Source organism: Protomyctophum parallelum (genome assembly GCF_964188405.1).
Source record: "Protomyctophum parallelum genome assembly, chromosome: 20".
NCBI classification, from domain to species: domain Eukaryota; kingdom Metazoa; phylum Chordata; class Actinopteri; order Myctophiformes; family Myctophidae; genus Protomyctophum; species Protomyctophum parallelum.
Window position 1 is genome coordinate 35,938,561 of NC_139718.1, and position 20,577 is coordinate 35,959,137.

At 44.0% G+C, this 20,577-nt stretch overlaps 2 protein-coding genes across 2 annotated transcripts in view; one reads left to right on the forward strand and one right to left on the reverse strand.

The window, feature by feature from the left end:
* npas3 (neuronal PAS domain protein 3) overlaps positions 1 to 20,577 on the reverse strand; it is a gene marked incomplete at its 5' end in the record, with an annotated part of 363,474 nt that overhangs the window by 19,089 nt on the left and 323,808 nt on the right. Inside the window, 2 exons of the mRNA XM_083791702.1 lie at positions 1,865 to 2,058; positions 13,264 to 13,382. Coding sequence (XP_083647828.1) covers positions 1,865 to 2,058; positions 13,264 to 13,382 — 313 coding nt within the window. The remainder of the gene's footprint in view (positions 1 to 1,864; positions 2,059 to 13,263; positions 13,383 to 20,577) is intronic.
* Positions 9,650 to 11,557, forward strand: LOC310878461 (eukaryotic translation initiation factor 2-alpha kinase 1-like; the record flags this gene model as incomplete). Its single annotated transcript, XM_083792790.1, has 1 exon — positions 9,650 to 11,557. The coding sequence occupies one exon, from the start codon at positions 9,650 to 9,652 to the stop codon at positions 11,555 to 11,557; it is 1,908 nt and encodes a 635-aa protein (XP_083648916.1).

The window sequence follows — 20,577 nt, forward strand, 5'->3', positions numbered from 1 at the left end:
AGCAAAGAAGGCAATCTACAAGCAGTTGTAGATCTGCTACTTTCACTATTTGTTTGTACATTTTCAAATGTTGGGGTCCATTTGTTTCCTTGTCTACACGCTCAGAGATAACAATAAGGTCTTTACTGTGCACCAACTCAACACAAATTCCTGTGTGTGTGTGTGTGTGTGTGTGTGTGTGTGATTTGATTACAAGGATTTAGATCGTGCCAACAACAGCAGCATTGCGATATGTATTTATGTATTCACACAGACACATACACACACGCACACACACACACACACACACACACGTGCACGCACGCGCACGCCCCGGTTGGAAGGGTGTTGGAGTGAGCGCTAGTGTCTCCGCGCACGACATCGCCGAACACAAATCCTTCCCCGTGTATTAGAGGCTTTGACTGTAAATTCGCCGGAGAGGAGCATAGATAGAACAATTTCTCTTCTATCATAGTGATACCGGGAAGGGGGGGGGAGACCCTAACCCATTAAAACCGGGAAAGCATCTGTGGGGGTTTTTTTTTTGGCGTACAAGCTTGTATGTCAGCTTGTATGTACATCTGCTAGTTTTGAAAATAAAAATAAAAATAAATAAAAAAGTGTGAGAACGATTTAGAAGGCATTGGTATAGAGCCGGCCTCGGGTCTCAACGGGCTAATATCTGGCCCCGGGCAGATAACATCGCATCCTGTTCTTGAAGAAACCCGCCGATCCCATTCCGCTCTCATCCCCATGAAATCTCATCCTCAAAGAGAGAGGAGGTAATGGGAGTGCGCGTGGCGCTCGCGCCTCCCCGTTTCCTCCTGCAGAAAAGCCTGCTATCTCCCCTGTATTCAACCTCCATCTCCACCGCGTTCTCTGCTCCTGAAATGCAATCTGTCAGCTATCATTTTTTTATTATAACACGATGATGGGCTCATTTCTGATGTACATCACGCGCGCGCCTAAGCACGCACGCACGCACGCGCACACGCACGCACACATGACAATAGCTATCATACAAACAACCAAAAGCACATGCAAGAACAAACATGCACACACAGGCATACATGTACAGTATTTACACAACAAAGATGTGTGTGCGCGCATGCACACACACACACACACACACGTGTGCACGCACGCACGCACACACACACACGCACACACACACACACTTGTATGTACCTATGTTTTGTGTTGAAATATTTCTGATACTGCTCTCTTGTCTTGTCTATCCTACACTGTCTCTCTCCCAGCTTTCTCAACTCTCACAATCTGTCTCTCAAACATAGTTTTCTGCTCAGCTTTCCTATACTATACGGTCTCTGTTGTTGGCCTGGAGGACAGACAGACAGACAGGATGATGGGAAGAGAGAGAGACAGACAGACAGCCAAACTGGATGGATTCCCATGGATGTACTGTGCACCTTCATGCTGCCTAGAGCAAGGGTTCCCAAACCATTCAGGTCTGTTTATCATTATACATCTCCCCCTCAGCTGTCCTAAAGTCTGTCTTTCATGCACTGTCCTAGCTCCTCTCCTTACTAAAAATCACACCCGTGTGAACCGAGTGGTGCAACTCCCCCCCCCCCCTCCTCCTCCTCCTCCTCCTCCTCCTCTTCTCTCTCTCTCTCTCTCTCTCAGCAGGCAGCACTGTCTCTCTCTCTCTCTCTCTCTCAGCAGGCAGCACTGTCTCTCTCTCTCTCCGTTTCTGGCAAACAGCGCCCCTTACTGGTACTCATTATATGATGCTCAGAGTCACATGAACACATAGGTGAACACATAGGTGAACACGGACAAAGCTGTTCCTTGGAGTGGTTGCACCACTCAAAAAAGACGGGAGACACGCATGTCTCGTCCCTGCCCGTGTCTGGATCTGTACCTGTTTTCACAGTAGACGATGTTGAGGTCCATGTTGACTCGTGTGACGAACATCTGGCAGTCGATGCGGACTTCGTTGATGGTGGGCGGGGGCAGAGCGTGAGCCACCACCACCATGCCAATGATCTGATTGGGTATCGAGCGGCTGTGCGTCAGAGCCATCCTGATTCGCAGACGCCCCGTGACGTGGATCACCTGAGTCCGGAGAAGGAAGAGCAAAAACAGAATTTTTCAGATCAAGAATTCAGATTTTAACCAATTAAACCATTATTTTATACATAAAAAATAAAAAAAAGCATATATACAAGCTTTGCTTGTAGACTATTAAAAAAAAAGAAAAATACAAAGAAAAACATTTTCTCAAATCTTTGCTTCTGGGGGTCAATGGAACAGTTTCAGAAATCTTTTCAGGATTTAGAAGGCATTCGTAATGTATCGTATACTATGTTGAATTGTGTTGTTTATTTTCCAGTTTACCGACTTGGTTTTGTGGTGTGTGGTATTGTATGTATGCAAGGTGCTATGCAGCCGCTGACTGAAGGTTTTGTGGTGTGTGGTATTGTATGTATGCAAGGTGCTCTGCAGCCGCTGACTGAAGGGAGAGGTCAAGGCAGAAGGTCTAAAGTTCCTGACAGAGGTCTCTCCTCCTCTTCTTCTTATGTGACTATAAACTAGCACAATAAATTGAGGCAGTGGGATTTCCTTGTGTCTTACTTGTGCTGTTTGATTAAGTATGTATTTCATTTGTTTTTTGTTTTTAATTCAACAACAGTGCCGCAAAAAAAAAAGAAAAAAAGAAGCAATTTCCATATCTGGCCACAGCCTTGATACAAGAAGCATGTTAATGCCCGACTCATTTGTACAATTGTTGTGACTGGCTAGGAAGACCACAACAAAACTAAACACTTTGTCCTCCAGTAACCCGAGGTTCCTCTGTGGAACTGTAGGTTTCTGCAGATCCGTAAAGCCGTGTGTGTGTGTGTGTGTGTGTGTGTGTGTGTGTGTGTGTGTGTGTGTGTGTGTGTGTGTGTGTGTGTGTGTGTGTGTGTGTGTGTGTGTGCGTGTGCGTGTGCGTGTGCGTGTACGTGTACGTGTGAGTGTGAGTGTGTGCGTGTGCGTGTGCGAGATCAAACACACAACAGATTGCGATGGAGCAAGAGTGTCTAAAAAACAGGCCGAGAAGGAGCAAGATGACAGAATGTTGAGGGATTTGACAGGTATTTTTGTCGGCAGTTTTCAGCAGGGATAAAACAAAATGTTAACAGGAAGAGAGAGGCAGAGAGACGGAAAGAGAGAGAGAGAGAGAGTTGAAGAAAGGAGTATGTCAGGCACTTGAAGCCATGCTGGTCTCAGAGACATGAATACAAAACACATCTCTCCACACAGAGGAGGTGAGAGGTGAGGAGGAGAGGACAGGAGACACTACTTTGCATCTTTAACCCATTCAATCTGGGAAAGCATCCATTGAGTCATTTTAGTCTTTGGCAAATTAAAAAATAGCAGATATACTGTACAAGCTCATCTATTTTGCAAATCTTTGCTTCTGGGGGGTCCCTGGAACAAAATACTTTGAGATTGGCATCGGCGCCCAAACACATTATTTTGGTGGTCCTTGACATGGAAAGGTTTGATCACCACTGGTATAGCAACATGCATTTTTTAGAAAACTGATTTAGAAGACATTTTTAAAATCGGCCACAGGTTGAAATGGATGAAAGTGTAAGAGTTATCGCACTTTGTCCTCTTTTCACAGACAAAAGGACGGGTGGGCCTCTCAGGATGGGTGGGCCTCTCAGGATGGGTGGGCCTCTCGGGTGGCACAGGGGTAAAGTTCCTGCCCACCAGCATGGGAGACTATAGGACTTTGAATCCTCCTTGTCTGCATGTCCCAATGAACACAATTTTGACTGTGTTTGCGGCAGGGAATCTGGTGTGTCACTGTGTCTGACACCGCACTGTATACTAGCCACTCCAATTGGTCAGGAACTGCAAGGAATAGCGCGTTCCTCCACAGCCTCGACGCCACGCGTATCGCAGGAGACACACGATTCCTATTAGAACTAAATGTATACGAGTTGGCAGTGACAAGGTACTATAGAATACAAAGGGAATCAGGAATTGGCATAACTGCATCGGGGGAATAAAATGTGAAAAAAACGGAGGGAGAGAGGAGAGAGGAGAGAAGAAGGAAGGAAGAAGGAGAGGGAGAGAAGAGGGTGAAGAAGAGAGGAGGCCGAGAGGTGATGTGTAGAAGACAGTTGATATGTAAAACGATAGAAATAATGCTGTCATGTTGAGAAAGCAGACTCGACATGCTCTCAGATCAGCACAGGAACACGCACCACCACATTATTAAAGTGTAACCCTGTAAAACATTCATCAGACAGAGCTGACCGAGCATGTATTATTATTACATACAGTATACTGTATTGAGTATAGTGCATACGTAATAACCCATTATGTTATTAACGGCCCTATTATCTATAGATCTTGTGCTTAATGGCTTGATAATGCATTTAAACACACACACGAGAGAGTGCGCATGCACGCACGCACCTGTGCACGCAGGCAGGCAGGTATAGCAGGCAGGCACGCACGCACGCACGCACGCACACACGCACGCACACACGCACCCCTCCTTTCACCTACGTCCTTCTGTTCAATGAATATAGAAAGAAGTTCAGATTTAAATAAATACACACTGAACGTATTGAAAATATTAAAAAGATTCACAAACGCCCTGGAGCCGTGTTTGTCTATGTGTTTTGTCAAATGCAGGCATGTGTGCTTGTGTGCGTGCGTGCGTGCATGTGCGTGCGTGCGTGTGTGTGAGAGTGAGAGAGAGAAGAACTAAATGCTCTTATTGTAAGAACAACAGCTTCAACAAAAAATATATAATATTGTGTTTACACTAAATGGAAACTGTTGCAATGAGAGAGAGAGAGAGAGAGAGAGAGAGAGAGAGAGAGAGAGAGAGAGAGTGCTTACCAATGCCGCTATGTGACAACACAAGCATTTCCTTCAATCAGAGTCAATGGGATGGCTATAGTGCCCTCACATTCTGTGTCTGTCTGTGTGTGTGTGTGTGTGTGTGTGTGTGTGTGTGTGTGTGTGTGTGTGTGTGTGTGTGTGTGTGTGTGTGTGTGCGTGCGCGTGCGTGTGTGTGCGTGCACATGTGTGTGATCCATTCACTCTAGTTCACTATACTTGTGAGGGCCAGATGTACAGTAGCACAGTAGCATTTCAGTAATAGACATTGTGAGGACCATTTTCCTGGTCCTCAGAAGAACATACATTTTTTCATGCTTAAAAAATATATTTTTGTGAGGTTCAGGATTAGACATTTAGAAGTTTAGCTACTTTCAAACCTGCAAAGAAGAAGTCCCACGAACCCTGGTGGTTTTTATTCATCCAAAAACAATATACAAGCCCTTTGCAAAGACGCTAAATACATTGAACCGAGCCGTCTGTTTTCTAAAGCTAGAGTTTCGAGGTACAAAATGGAAAGAGCGGGTCCATTTAGTTAAACCCCAAAGACTTATTTGTCTTTAGGCTTACGGTTAAACATGGCAAGCAATAAACAAACCTAAATACATGAATAAAATAAAATGTTGATGTCCTCACAATTATAATGATATATACAAACCTATGATGTGTGTGTGTCTGCAATATGTACAAGCATTTGTGCAATCATGCATGTCTACGTTTGAGCGTAACGTATGCAATGCAATTGTGTGGATGTGTGCGTATGTGTAATGTATGCACGGCTCTGTGTGTGTGTGTGTGTGTGTGTGTGCATGCGTGTATGTACGTGTAATGTATGCACGGTTGTGTGTGTGAATATTTATGTCTGCACAGCCTGGTGTCCCTGCCGTCACAGCGATTTGCATGTGATCTGTGTCGACAGCAGGTGGAACACGGCATCACAACATGAAACTCTGTCTGTCTGTCTGTCCATCCGTCCCATCCATTGATGTCGATCAATCGACCCCTCAATCAATCAATCAATCAATCAATCAACCAATAAATCAATCAATTAGATTGATCTTCAGATTTTAGAGCTGAAGTAAGTTAGTGCTTCCACTGCTCACAAACAGAAATTAGAACTGCACTCTGTCGAGTGCCAACTTGCGCGTTGCACATGCGCAAGTTGCACACAAGTAGGCCATAAATGGCTAGTGCGCAAGCAGAGCGGTAGCCCCGACTGCTATGAACTTACTAGCAGCCCCTCTGTAAAATATTAACATTAAATACTAACAAATACACCTTTAAAGAAATCTGACATTAATATAAAATACAATTATTTTGTTTAAAACAGTTAAAGAGAAAAAAAAATATTATTTTAAGATGATATAATATCTCCTCTTCAAAATGATTAATTGAATTTAATTCAGAGAGAGAGAGAGAGAGAGAGAGAGAGATAGATGGGGATAAAGACAGAGACGCCTTGTAGAGAAACAGACAATCTCAAAAGAGCTCTCTCACACACACAGTGTACACGATTGATGCACGCACGCAGACACGCAGGCACTCACACACACGCACACACACGCACACACACACACACACACACACACACACACACACACACACACACACACACACACACACAGCACAAAGTGGGTGGCATAGAATTGTACATAGACGGAAGGACACAGAAACACAAAGTACACGCACAGGTGTACACACACAGGTTGGCCGGAGAATCCTACATAATCCTGTCTGTAGATGTGAGCGAGAGAATGGTCACAGAGCTTAGCACACTATAATGTTAACACCATCTCACCTCTATTCGCACGCACGCACGCACACACTCTATTTAGCCATGGATAGGATTATAGATTTACATGTGGAGTATCTTCTATGTGATGAGACTTTAAGCCTCAGGTGTGTTTGCACCTCTATAGAGCCAGAGATGGTCAGATGATCTGATCCAGTGGTCTTCAACCTGTGGGCCGAGGCCCCACTGGTGGGCCGCCAGGATATATGAGCCCCCAAATAATTGGCAAAACATAGAGGTTGTGTTCCGGGCCAGAACGCAATCGATTGATTGATCATAACATGCTCTGAAAATGCAGCCTGAGCCTTGAACACTCGCATCACTGAAGTTAGGCCACCTACCACGCAAGCTGAATTCAGGTCATGACTGAAGTAAGGCCAGGTACCACACAAGCTGAATTCAGGTTATGACTGAAGTAAGGCCACCTACCACACAAGCTGAATTCATGTCATGACTGAAGTAAGGCCAGTAGGCCACCTACCACACAAGCTGAATTCATGTCATGACTGAAGTAAGGCCAGTAGGCCACCTACCACACAAGCTGAATTCATGTCATGACTGAAGTAAGGCCAGTAGGCCACCTACCACACAAGCTGAATTCATGTCATGACTGAAGTAAGGCCAGTAGGCCACCTACCACACAAGCTGAATTCATGTCATGACTGAAGTAAGGCCAGTAGGCCACCTACCACACAAGCTGAATTCATGTCAAAAATACCTTTTTTCCTGTGACGTTATTGGCTACTGTCTCCAGACGCTTTCCAGTGGGGTAGAGCCATTGGGCTGTATTTTGCGTGTCGTAAGTACCAGGTCTTATTACTTAACTTAAGACCTGGAGGCGTGATCAATGCCATTTGGCTATGCTGAGTGTCCAAAGAGCATTGACCACGCCTCCAGGTCTTAAGTTAAGTAATAAGCAAAATAAAGCCCACAGTCTTTTAACTTGAACAATGGGCTGTCTGGAGGCAGTGGCGTGCACAGATAGACACTAGGGGGTGCTCGAGCACCCTCTGCCCTTTTCCCTCTGGACAAATGTGCCCTTTAAAAATATATACAGTGTACACTGAGTCTACAGTATGTGGACCATGGTGACATTGATCAATTCTTGATAAAAAGCTTCACTTGAGCACCTGCCCCTCTAAATGTCTGTGCATGACACTGTCCGGAGGTGTGAAGCACCGCAAATAGGATATAAATAGGATATAGAACCATCAGTACTAGAGGTCCTGGTAGGATATAAAACCATCAGTACTAGAGGTCCTACAAAACGAGCAGTACGAGAAGTCCTAGTGGGATATAAAACCATCAGTACTAGGTCCTGGTAGGATACAAAACCATCAGTACTAGAGGTCCTGGTAGGATATAAAACCATCGGTACTAGAGGTCCTGGTAGGATACAAAACCATCAGTACTAGGTCCTGGTAGGATACAAAACCATCAGTACTAGGTCCTGGTAGGATACAAAACCATCAGTACCAGAGGTCCTGGTAGGATACAAAACCAGCAACACTATGGGATTCTTTGTTTAAAAATGTGAGGGGCGCTAATATATTAAAGTCTAACTCATGTTGATTAGGTGATGTAATGGTGATGTAAACAAACGGTGCAAACACAAACATTAAACGCCATTAACAATAAAGAGAAAATATGTTGTAAATGACACATTATGATTGGTGACGTAAATGTTCCCTTCATTGTCAATGCGTTTACAAAACAAACATTAAACTAAAGACAAAAATTAACCTGTGTATAGGAGGGGCTAGCGCCCCTCAAAAATAAATCACACCCATCTGCGTGAAGCGAGGGGCGCTCTTATCGCCATACATAATCATACATCATCATACATCACATTCCGTGCTCAGCCAATCAAATCATCACAAAAGGCCTTTTGGCGTCTTCACTTTTCTGCCCTCACTTATATTATCTTCAATAATACTTTGCTCAGCCAATCAAATCATCGCTATGGGGTGATCAGCCAATGTTTTTGTTCACACAAACCCGGAAAGCTTGGCTTAGGAGGGGCTAGCTCCCTTCAAAAACCAGACCGTTACTTAATTGGGAATGATGCAGTCGGTAACGATGCAAGTTGGGAATACATGCCACACCTGGTTCTGCAATACCTGTTGTATCAGTCCTGTCGGCGTCCCCTTCCATCTCCATAATAAGTACCACAGACGAAAAATAGTCTAAGTCCAAATTTCATTCTGACCCCTCCACGAAAAGGCCTCGTTGTCCTGAACCCTTATCATGTATACATTATGGATCAATAGTGTGGACTTAGACTGTTTTTCGTCTGTGGCATTATAAGGAGATCACTGTATCTGTCTGTTTTATTGTGTCCCTTTTTATGTCCATATATAGATATCTCTATATCTGTCTGTTTTCGTCCCTTTCATGCCCAAATATTACTACTGATGCTTGTCTGACATCATGCAGACTCCACATTTGGATACAACTGACCTAAAACTCTATATAAGGAGCTGGCTGACACATCAGCATTATGAACTCCATATTTAGGCATGGCCGACCATGGAACCCCGTATATGGATATGGCTGATGTGACATCATTGTGATGACAAGAGCACCCGCGTCAGAGTATAATAAGGCCTTGCAGTGTCAGTGAGAGGGTTAGATTAAACAAACACTCCTGAGAATCTCCAACGATCTGCAACATCCAAGTCCACAGTGCATCTTCAAGACTCGACTTTCAAGACCCCCTATGTCCATTATTCTGTCTCCGCCCTATACCCAGGATCTAGGCACATACTCCTTATCTATAGTTACCTCGAACCACCCTCCAGGTTAGACATCTCAGTTTAGGTTCTGATCAGACACCACTGCTGGATCTGGACCTCCATCTTGGTGTCATTCATTTGTTAAGGACATTCTTTACTACATACAGCTCTTCACCGGTGTGATAGAACAACACAGCAAATGTGCTGTTCCAACACAACACACTCTGATGAGTCCAAGTCAGAGGAATGTTCTAGTGGTAGTAACAGCTCCATGAGCAACCTCTTGATTCACGGCAACCTTTCAACGGCCAGAGGACACAAGAACACCGTGTTCAGTTTGACAAGCAAAGACGACGAAGATGACAGCGTCCAGATTGATGCTTCTGACACTGATGACAACCGTGAGGTTCTGATGGCTGGGAAGCAGCAGTATCCTTCCATTCAGAAGTTCACCTCCGCAATTCCCAACCAGCTTCTCCTGGGATCCCTAATAGAACACCTCTGTGTCATGTATGAGAGTGGCCCGACGCGCTCACGCATGCTGTTCAAAGTCATTGGCCAACATTTAGCGGCCTTGAACCTCCTCTCCCCTCTGGCCATCAGTGACGAGTTCAGCACCATCAGACTCCAACACAACAGGGCCCTCACTGAACTGATGCATGCAGCCAGCTCCTCACTGTTCACACAGGATCGGGAACTTCTTGGCACAAGACCCAACGAGGGACCCAATGAGGGACTGTTCCGGGCACAGACGTCACGATATCTCAGCGAGTTTGATGAGATTTGTAGACTTGGGAAAGGATCCTATGGCAAGGTTTTTAAGGTCACAAATAAGCTGGATGGCCAGAATTATGCCGTGAAGAGGATTCTCATCAAGAATGTGTCCAAGCAGTGTCCATGCATGAAGGTGCTCAGGGAGGTTAAGGTGTTGTCCAGTTTACAGCATGTGAATGTGGTGGGCTATCACACTGCCTGGATGGAACACATTCAGCCTGCAGTGCACCCTCGGCATTTCCTGCCAGCACTGAAATCACCTGCAACAAAAGATGGCAGTGATGATGAAAGCCATGGCAGTAGCGGCTCAGGTTCCTCGATAGTCTTCCAAAACTCCATTCACACAAAGGGGGATGATGCTGTAACAGCCAATGGATCTCCAACAGAAGCAGACTCAGATAAAGCCTTAGTTTCAAACCCGGACCAGGGGAAGGTGCCGTCTCCCACAATGATGCGTCACATCCCAGAACACAACGTCCCCAGTGTGTTTCCGAATGAGCGGCCGCCGCATGGACAAGTTAAGCTCTCCACCCGTTCTGCGGTGGGCTGGGATGACTCCGACCCGTCGGAGGAGGATTCCCATCTTACTGGAGAGAGTCAGCTGTGGCTGGACAAACATGCAGCAAAGTCTTCCAAGGAGGTCCAGTTCCATCTCCTGCTCTACATCCAGATGCAGCTGTGCGAGCGCTCCCTGAAGGATTGGATCTCAGAGAGAAACGCCAGGGTCACAAATAGACTCGCCTGTACATGTCCCTATGGAGGTGTGGACACGGAACAAACTCTCAGCCTTCTGAAGAAAATACTGGAAGGGGTGGAATACATTCATTCCAGGGGTATCATTCACAGAGACTTGAAGCCTAGTAACATTTTCCTTCAGGGACATGCCTGCCAGGTTAGGATAGGAGACTTTGGCCTGGCTTGCAGGGATATGATAGTAGGTGAATCGTTGCATTCTTCGTGCCATAAGGCTGGCTCGTCACACACTACAGGTGTGGGGACATTTGTGTATGCTGCTCCGGAACAACTAGAGGGCAGCCACTATGATTCCAAATCTGATATGTACAGCTTAGGAGTGGTAGCCCTTGAGCTTTTCCAGCCCATCGGCACAGAGATGGAGCGAGTACGGACCCTCGAGAATCTTGGAGAAGGGAAGATCCCAGAGGCCTTCTGCCACAGATGGCCAGTCCTGGCCAAGCACATCACAAAGCTCACGAGCAAAAACCCCTGTGTCCGCCCCGATGCCACTGAACTCCTATGCAGTGAACTCTTTAGCAGTAAAGCCATGGTTATCCATAGCTTGCAGAGGAAGGTGGAGGAACAGCAGGAAGAGCTTAGTCAACTCCGGAGACAGATCAGTGAGCTCCAGAGTTCACAAAACCACATTGAAAACTCAAATAGGACGTGATCATGACGTCAACCACTTTATAGACTGTCCAATCATTTTTGGCAAGGTTTCAGCCTGATCCTACTTTTTTGACCGTTATAACATTCTTTGAAATGTTCCATGAAATATTAAATATTTCATGGAATTAGGGCTATGCCTGTTGGGAATGGGTAATAATTATGTAACATATGTAATATAATATATTACTCTTGATTCCAAGTAATAACTAACATAATATTACTTTTTATGGAGTCATATGTAATAAGTAACATTAATCCCCTGAGTAATATTGCCCAACACTGCCCTTCACAGGCCCTTTACAGTCTATGGTAGTCTCCTTTCACCTCGTAGTCCACTACCAGGTCTCAGAGTTACAGACCCATAAGTGTCCACATTTGGACAATGTGAAAATAGGTCTTGTTACACATGTATGGCAATGGTTTGTGTTCTGGTATTCTGACATCAGAACGCTGATCAACCAATATAAGATGATGCAAACGGTCCAGAGACTGAGATCTAGAGAGAACAGATAGATGTATTAAGAGAGGTTAGAGTCAGTGGTTAACTATAGGCTACGAAAATCCCAGGAGTGGATAGAGTGGATCATATAATTAATTCAAACGTATAATTGGGAGATCTAAAGGTCAGAGGTCCTTTGACTTCGAATGACTCTGAGCTTCAGTTCTTGACCGTTTCCTGACCGTTTCCGAACGAACGAAACTGCTGCCAGAACTGCAAAAAGTGGCGGAAGAAGAAAAGATGGTAGAAAACAATAGGGGACTTTCTCTCTCCTAACTAGGGTTCAAGCACCACATGCATTCAGTGGAAGGCATTCTGTATCTCCACCAGGCTGGGAGTGTCCAGTATCAAACAAACATTGCATTTTATGTTTGTTTAAAGTGCTTTAAACACTAGAAAGTCCATATTAATAGAGACGGCACCGGGAGGAAACTCTGAGGCGAAATGGACAAAAGTTCCAAAGTTGGAACTTCATAGCATGTGTAATGATTGGAGTATTTTGATTATGTCACAGTTGCTATGGTAGCAGAAATCATATAGCAATAGGTGTCCTGGTAGGACATACAAAAGCAGTACCAGAATCCTGGTAGGACAGAAGCCAACAATGCAATGTTTTTCTATAAGATATTCACTTTATATCCAACAGGTAGTTTTACAACCATAAGGTGTGTGTGCTCCTGTACTCTTAGTGAATAGCCTGACACTCATTTCGTTTCATTTCATAATTCAGACTGAAAGCCCTTCCCTCGGCAGCAGTTTCTGGATGGGCGTTGTCAAAGCGGCAGTCTTCTGCGATTGGCTCACACCAGAGTATAGACAGAGTTGCGACATTGAGGGGAAAACAGTCTGTGGTCACGTGGTCCATATACTCGCGCGAGCCCATAGACTCCTATGTACTGTATTCCGTAAACTTCCGGTGTCCCTGTTCGCCAATAGAAGTCTAGCAAAGCATATGACGTTGCTAACAAAAACAAACACGGTCAGCAAACGTTGCAAGTTACCACAGCCATGTTTGTTGTTTGACGTCATCGACTTGAAACGGCGCCGATTGGCCGTACCTGCGGTATCAGATTTTCAACCGAGGCTGCCATAGAGTCACCAGGCCTGAATCGCCCAGAACATATTGTTTTATGGGCGTGGCTAGCGATTCAGGGGCTGGAGCCAGGCTACTTAGTGAAAGCACGGAGGTATATATACACTGAAAATACCTTATATCCTGAGGACTTGATGTGTACTCCTCTCTTGGTGAGCGTAGACTTCATTCTGATGAAGAAGGAGCGTTCCAGAAGGTTGTCGGCTGCCAGGAGGCTGGGGCTGGTCGACTCCACTGGGGGAAAAAACACATGAAACACAACACAGGCTTATATCGTCACTGTCCTGTCCGGTGGAAACATTCTATGTACAAAATCCTTCCTTCTGGTATCATAAATGTTTAAAAAACCCAGCTTGTAAGATCTGCAATTTTCGCTGCCTTTGTGCAACACTCTTGTATGTCTAATTTACAAAAAGAAATATGGAGATGCAAGGTTTCTGCTGGACTAACCTCTCAGCACCACTGACTTAAACATGTAGTATGCAGTAGTGTTGTATAAGTAGGGATAAACGGAAAGCACCCGGGAAGAAGTGGACTAAGACAACGTTTTTTCCTATGCACAGCTTTGTGTGTATGTCCGTTCCAGCACGGAATGTGTTTGTAACACGGAATGTGATGATTTGATTTGCTAGGCACGGAATGTGATGTAAGATGAAAAGAGCGCCCCTCACTTCACACGGGCGTGATTATTATGATTTTTAATTAACTCTGGAGGGCATCTTTAAAACATTACCCCCACGCAACCACACCTCAAATTCCCTTCAAAGTTGCCTTCCCTACATCTGTCCTCAGGCGAAGCCCTTCTAACTCGGTGGTGTCAAGCGCCAGCGCCATCCCTCAGTCAGCTGTGCTGACAGTCTGCCTGCTACACGGCGGTTCCTACAGGCCGGCCGGCGGAGCAGGCAGAGGAAGAGGGAGAGGCGGCCATTAGTGTGAAGGTGAGTGTGTCCATCCGTCAACATGTCTGCCATCAGACCTTTTAATCAAATGCATATTCATAAGGCCTCCATTCATCTCCGACACTGATGGAGGACGAGACAGCCAGGGAAACGCCCTGTATCACAGAGGGATGGACACGCGCGCACGCACGCACGACGGACACACGCACACACTCACACACACACAATGCAAGGGAAAAAAACACACGTAGACACAAACACATGAATATGCAGCTTTGTTTGTATAAGTGCTGACACACACACACACACACACACAGAGATGTGCAAGCAAATGTACATAGACATAGTGTGTGTGAGTGCACAGCGCACACGCGTGAGTAATGTACGGACATAGTGAAGTTATGGTGTGTGGCACGCGCACACGCGGTCAGCAGTACGAACACAAACATGTCATTGTATGTTATTGATGAGGTAGAGAGAGAGGACGACTGTCTACCTCTGAAAGTAATACTGTAAAAACCTCATCATTTACTCTCTCTCCCTCCCTTCCTCCTCTCACTCTCTCCTTCACTTCCACTCGTTTTCCTCTCCTCCTCCGATTCTCTCCCTTTCTCGTTTCTCTTCTTTTCCTCTCTCCGAACCACTTTCTTTCACAGTTTCACCCCATCTCTCTCTCTCTCTCTCTCTCTCTCTCTCTCTCTCTCTCTCATGTCAGATGTGTAACAGTGTGGTTCTTGTGGTGTTGATCAGACCACCTGACTACAGAAAAGAGAGAGAGAGAGAGAGAGAGAGAGAGAGAGAGAGTTTGTCCATCTGTTTGGCTCAGCTTGACTCTACTCGTCCCGCGATTCAAACCAACACACACACTGAGCTGCTATCGACCTCTGTGACTGACAGGAGGAATAGGGTTTATGATTGGATCAAACAGGATGAGGGCGGGGTTAATTGGGTTTGAGTGCCTTTGTGCGCTAAAATTATATGTTTAATAAATAAATACATTCAAATCTAAGAGAACAGTATTTATTTGTGTTTATTTGTTTATTTATTTATATTGATTTGACAGGGACAGTGCTCATTAATCAACATTTAAGTTTTCACATCCATGTAAATGGGCCAGAGTTAGCCATACGCTAATTTACATCTTTCTGTCGTCCCTGAGCAAGCTCTTAAAAATTGTAGTAAAACTATACATACAAAACACAATACAGTACAGTACAATATAATACAATACAATACAATAAAGTACAGAGAGTATACAGCAAGAATGACAGAAAGGGGCCTTGGCTGGCTTAGCGGTCCAGGCACCTTGGCTGGCAATCCAGCATGACAGAGTGTCGCGGGTTCGAGTCCCAATCCCGACAAACACTGCTGCGTGTCTTCCCCCATCTCTATCCCCGTTTCCTGTCAAGCTATACTGTATATCTAAGGCAAAAAAAGCCCCCAAAAAACAGACAGACAGACAGACAGCATGTGCAGCAATCTGTAGCGGATTGATGTGAAACAAGATCACAGCAGCACTCCACATACAATCCTCTTAACTTCAGTGGCAGAGTTGCGATATTGAGGGGGCAGAAAACAGCACGGTCACATGGTTCATGTACTCGTGCGAGCCCATAGACAATGCATTCCGTAAACTTCTGGTTGTCCCCATTCAACACTTCCCCATTCAATAGAAGTCTATAGAAGAGCCGCCATTGGACTGGCCCCATGAAGTGTTTGCATAACTCTGTCTAAGGCGCAATTCATACTCCTATTTTCCGTTCGGCTCTGTAGAGCCTACAATGTGACGTCATTTGAGGTTCGGGGGGGCTCTTCTGTGCTACTGAGAATTTCTGACGAGCCGAAATCATTTGGGCACTACAGCGGTAAAATAGGAGTTTACTCTATAGCTTTGGTAGTAGCAGGTAGTGCTACACTAACAATTACAGTAAGCCAACATGTGCTATGTTATCACACTAGTTAATTTTGATGAATGGAAATTATTTTATTTGCATTTAGGCCCTGTCCTATGTAGTAATTAACTTGTGAAAGACATGGCATGAGCAAAAATGATGATTATTGATTAGTTAATTGATCATTACAAAAATCACACCTGTGTGAACTGAGTGGTGCAATTCCCCCCTTCCCCCCATCTCTCTCTCTCTCTCTCCCTCTCTCTCTCTCTCATTAGCAGCACTATCCCTCTCTCTGTTTCTGGCGCCCCCTACTGGTACTGGTTGTAGGAGTGGTTGCGCCACTCAATAAACATGCTCTGAAAATGTACCACTGTGATAGACTTTCAAATGTTCTTTGAACTCTTGAGTAAAATAAACACAAGCAATTTACTGCATTGAAACCTTATGCACACAGTTTTAAAATTAAAGTGTAAGTTCAATTAACACTGGACTTTACTGTGTGTCAACGCAAAGCATCCAAGAATATTCTCCGTCCCATCCCGCACCTGTGTGTGCGTGCGCGTGTGTACGTGTGCGGGCTGTGTGCTAGGAAGCAAAATCGAGTGAAACATTCTCCATCGATTTGTTCTGAAGCTAAATGCTAACCTTTGTCTTTCCATTTGTCTTATTTGGCTACTCCTTCATCATAATTAACATACACACTCCCTGCGCAAACAAACAAACAAGCGTGGGCACACACACGCACACACACACGCACGCACACGCAAACGCACACACACACACACAGGTCTTGTCCTAGCCTATCAGTTTAAATGAGCAGTTTGTTTTGACCTTCCTGGTTAAGTCAAGGTAGATAAAGTAAATAAATGAACAAAGTGAATATATTACATATGCTAATGAGCACACACACACACACACACACACACACACACGCTGCAATAAAACACAGGCAGGGTTTCCATGGCAACCTAAGTCTCTCTCCATCATGATAACAGCTAACCACTTAAGCCTGAGACACCCCACCTCCGCGCACACGCACACGCACACGCACACACACACACACACACACACACACACACACACACACACACACACACACACACACACAAAGCTGCACTCGGGCTGTCCATCCAGTGTTGATATGGTAATAGAGGTGGCGAGGGCAAGTTCTTATCAATGACAGGTCACACACACACACACACACCCCTGACCACTGCTGGCTACAGGAAATGTTCTGCAGTCAGCAACACCAGCGCACACTTCTGTGTGTGTGTGTGTGTGTGTGTGTGTGTGTGCGCGAGTGAGTGAGTGAATGAGGATGGATTGTGTTTTGTTGAGTCCAGCTGCTCTGCTAACAGTTGTGATAATGATAATGTATTGACTATAGTAACATTCTCATCTGCCGCGCGCACACACAGTACACTCACATCGCGCATGCACGCCTTCATGTCCACGTGAGTCTTTAGGCTAGAAGCTGGCATCTGTTGTTCAACAAAAATGTCGATATTTATTTGAAGTCAAGGTGTAATTTCGACGTCTGCAGACGTCTACAAGCTCTGAAGTAGCAGATCTACAAGCTCACAATGCGTCGCCTCGTGACGCATTGTGAGCTTGTAGATCGGCTATTTTCAAATGGCCGAAATGTATAGTATATAGGGTTGAAGTGGTTAAAGTGACGTTTTGTAATAATAATCAAAGTAACTAGTTACTAAGGTTTTCAAATAAATGTAGTGGAGTATAAGTCTGAGATGTAGTGGAGTAGAAGTAAAAGTATTGCAAATTGGAAATGCTCAAGCACAAATTAGTGCAAATACCTCAACATTGATGAATTGAACATGATCCTCTTGTAAACAAGTGTAATGCTTAATTGGGTCGTCCACTCACAGTTAACAGTCTTTGTATTGAGTTTGTGCTTGAAATGTACTGTACTTCTGCAAACTGTTAATAAATAAATCAATCAATCAAAAGTACAGTACCACCACTGCTCATTATGAAAAATGCACGGATTAAAGCAAAATAAAATCCCACGCCTGCCCAGGCTCTGGACCCCTGCCCATGCTGCATACAGTACTCTATATGGAGCTGGCCTGTTCTGACAATCCATCAACATTATAGTTGGTCATGCCTGACACAGAACTTCATTATATAGGAATAAAGGGACACATTGAGACAGATACAGAAATCTCCATATACTGTATGGGCATAAAAGGGACACAGACAGATGGGTGGAACAGGTACTCCATATATGGGGCTGGCCTGTTCTGACATCATTCAGACATCTGCATAGACTCCATATTTGGGCATGCCTGACAAAGAACTCCATACTGTATACTGTATATGGGCATATAAGGGGTGTGGCATGCATTTCCACCTTGCATCATTCCAAGTAGACCGCTCTAGCTCAGATATAATATACACCCAGGGCCGCTTGTACCACCATCACTGCGCCTACTACATCTTGTTTACAGTATTCACCATGCCGTTCCATGGAAGTATTACCGTTCGGGTACTTCGGTTCTCAGGTAAGAGGGGTGCTACTTTTACTCCTGTACAATTATGTGCAAGGTTTAAAAAAGAAAGACAAAGAAATGACTTTAAAACAAACCAGACACCATGGCGGCACTGACCGCTCTGTACGCTTGTTGCCTTCCATTCATTTGCAAAGCAATGGACGTATTGCAACATGGAAGCTGAACCTGCAACTGCCAATCACTGTAGTCAGTTTATTATTCATCTCAAAGCCGTCTATATACTCACCACACTGTCATAAATAATAGGAGTCTGTGTCGACAAAAGTTGCACTTAATGTCAGCATTATGATGAAATCGTGTTGCCACATAAACCAAAGCCTACGAGCACACGTTAAAATGCCCAGGTGTTAATTGGCCCATTTGTAAGGAACAGGCATTGAAGGGTCTATTGGGTTACATTTGTACCGTGGTGGAATACACGTTGTAGGGTACTTAAGTAAAAGTATCAATGCTGCAATGTACTCTGTTACTGTACTGTACAAGTAGAAGTCCCATATTAAAAATGTACTCAAGTAAGTACAAAAGTATCTGCATCAAAATGTACTTATAGTACTAAAAGTAAAAGTATTCATATTGCAGAATATCCCATTTCACAAGTTCAAAATGTGTACCAAACGTTTTGAGCATTGTGAGCTTGTAGATCTGCTATTTTCAAATGACCGAAATGTATATAGGGTTGAAGTGGTTAATGTAGGCCTATGTTTTCTAATCAAAATTAAAATCTCGAAAGTAACTATAGTAACTAAAGTTTTCAAATAATTGTAGTGGAGTAAAAGTAAAAATTTTGGTTCTGAGATGGCCGGATGTATGGAGAACAGGGATGACTGGAGGCGACGATGGAGGGCTCGTCTGAGGACGACATATAAGAGAGATGTACAGTAATGGAGTAGAAGTAAAAGTATTGGATATTGGAAATACTCAAGTAAATGTACTTAGTTACTTTCCAGCACTGGTTACATTTGTACACTCCCCCGGTGACATCTAAACAGAGGATTTTACTGTGCAACTGTCAGAAATTGTGTGCAGTGGTGGAAAGTAACAAAGTACATGTAGTCAAGCACGGTAATAAAGTACAATTCTGAGACACTTACAAATACTTTACTTGAGTATTTACAATTGTTGATACTTTATACTTCTACTCCACTACATCTCAGAGGCAAATGTTGTACTTTACTCATGCTACAATTATTTGACAGCCATAAGAAATACAGATCATAGCCAGTCTGCAAGTAATCAATTGAATAACGGTTGAGAACATAATGGATAGTGAACAGCCCTACTGCTGTTCACCTCCCGGTCACAGTGCCATGGTGTAAGTAATGATTTAGCAATGCACACGCACAGCCATCGCATTTCAATTATTTCATTTAACTACAGTGCAATAGCAGCAACCTTTTTAATTTTTTTAAACCATGTCCAAAACGTACTGTTAAGGAATCTAATTAAAAAATAGCAGGTCAAGCGCTTCGAAATTAAAGTTAAAATAGGGAGATAACAGGTTTCCGCCCGACATCAACGAAATAATAGTTTGTAGTAAGCAATCCCCGGGCCATATCAAATAATATAATAATGAATAATAATAGTTTGTAGTAAGCAATCCCCGGGCCATATCAAATAATATAATAATGAATAATAATAGTTTGTAGTAAGCAATCCCCGGGCCATATCAAATAATATAATAATGAATAATAATAGTTTGTAGTAAGCAGTCCCCGGGCCATATCAAATGGGCTCTCGTGCCACGATTAGCCCCCTGGCCGGACCTTGGAGGACATGTGGGCTTTATCGTCTGCACTAAAATTACTGTATTATTACCTGCCTAAATGTTGCCACATTATATGTTGCCATTGCAGTATATTATATATATATATTATATATATTGTGATTTTTCACTACAGAAGATATAGCTCACTTTTCAAAGAGTATTTAAATTAGCTACTTTTTTCCACATTTTTACTCAATAAATACAATTTCATCAAAGCAACAGTACTTTTATTTGTTTTGCAAAAAAAAGAGAGAACTAATTCAACGTCTCATTTACAATGAAAATTGTAGTCCTGAAATTCTGACAATGGAATTGAAAATGAAAAACAAAACTTTGTTT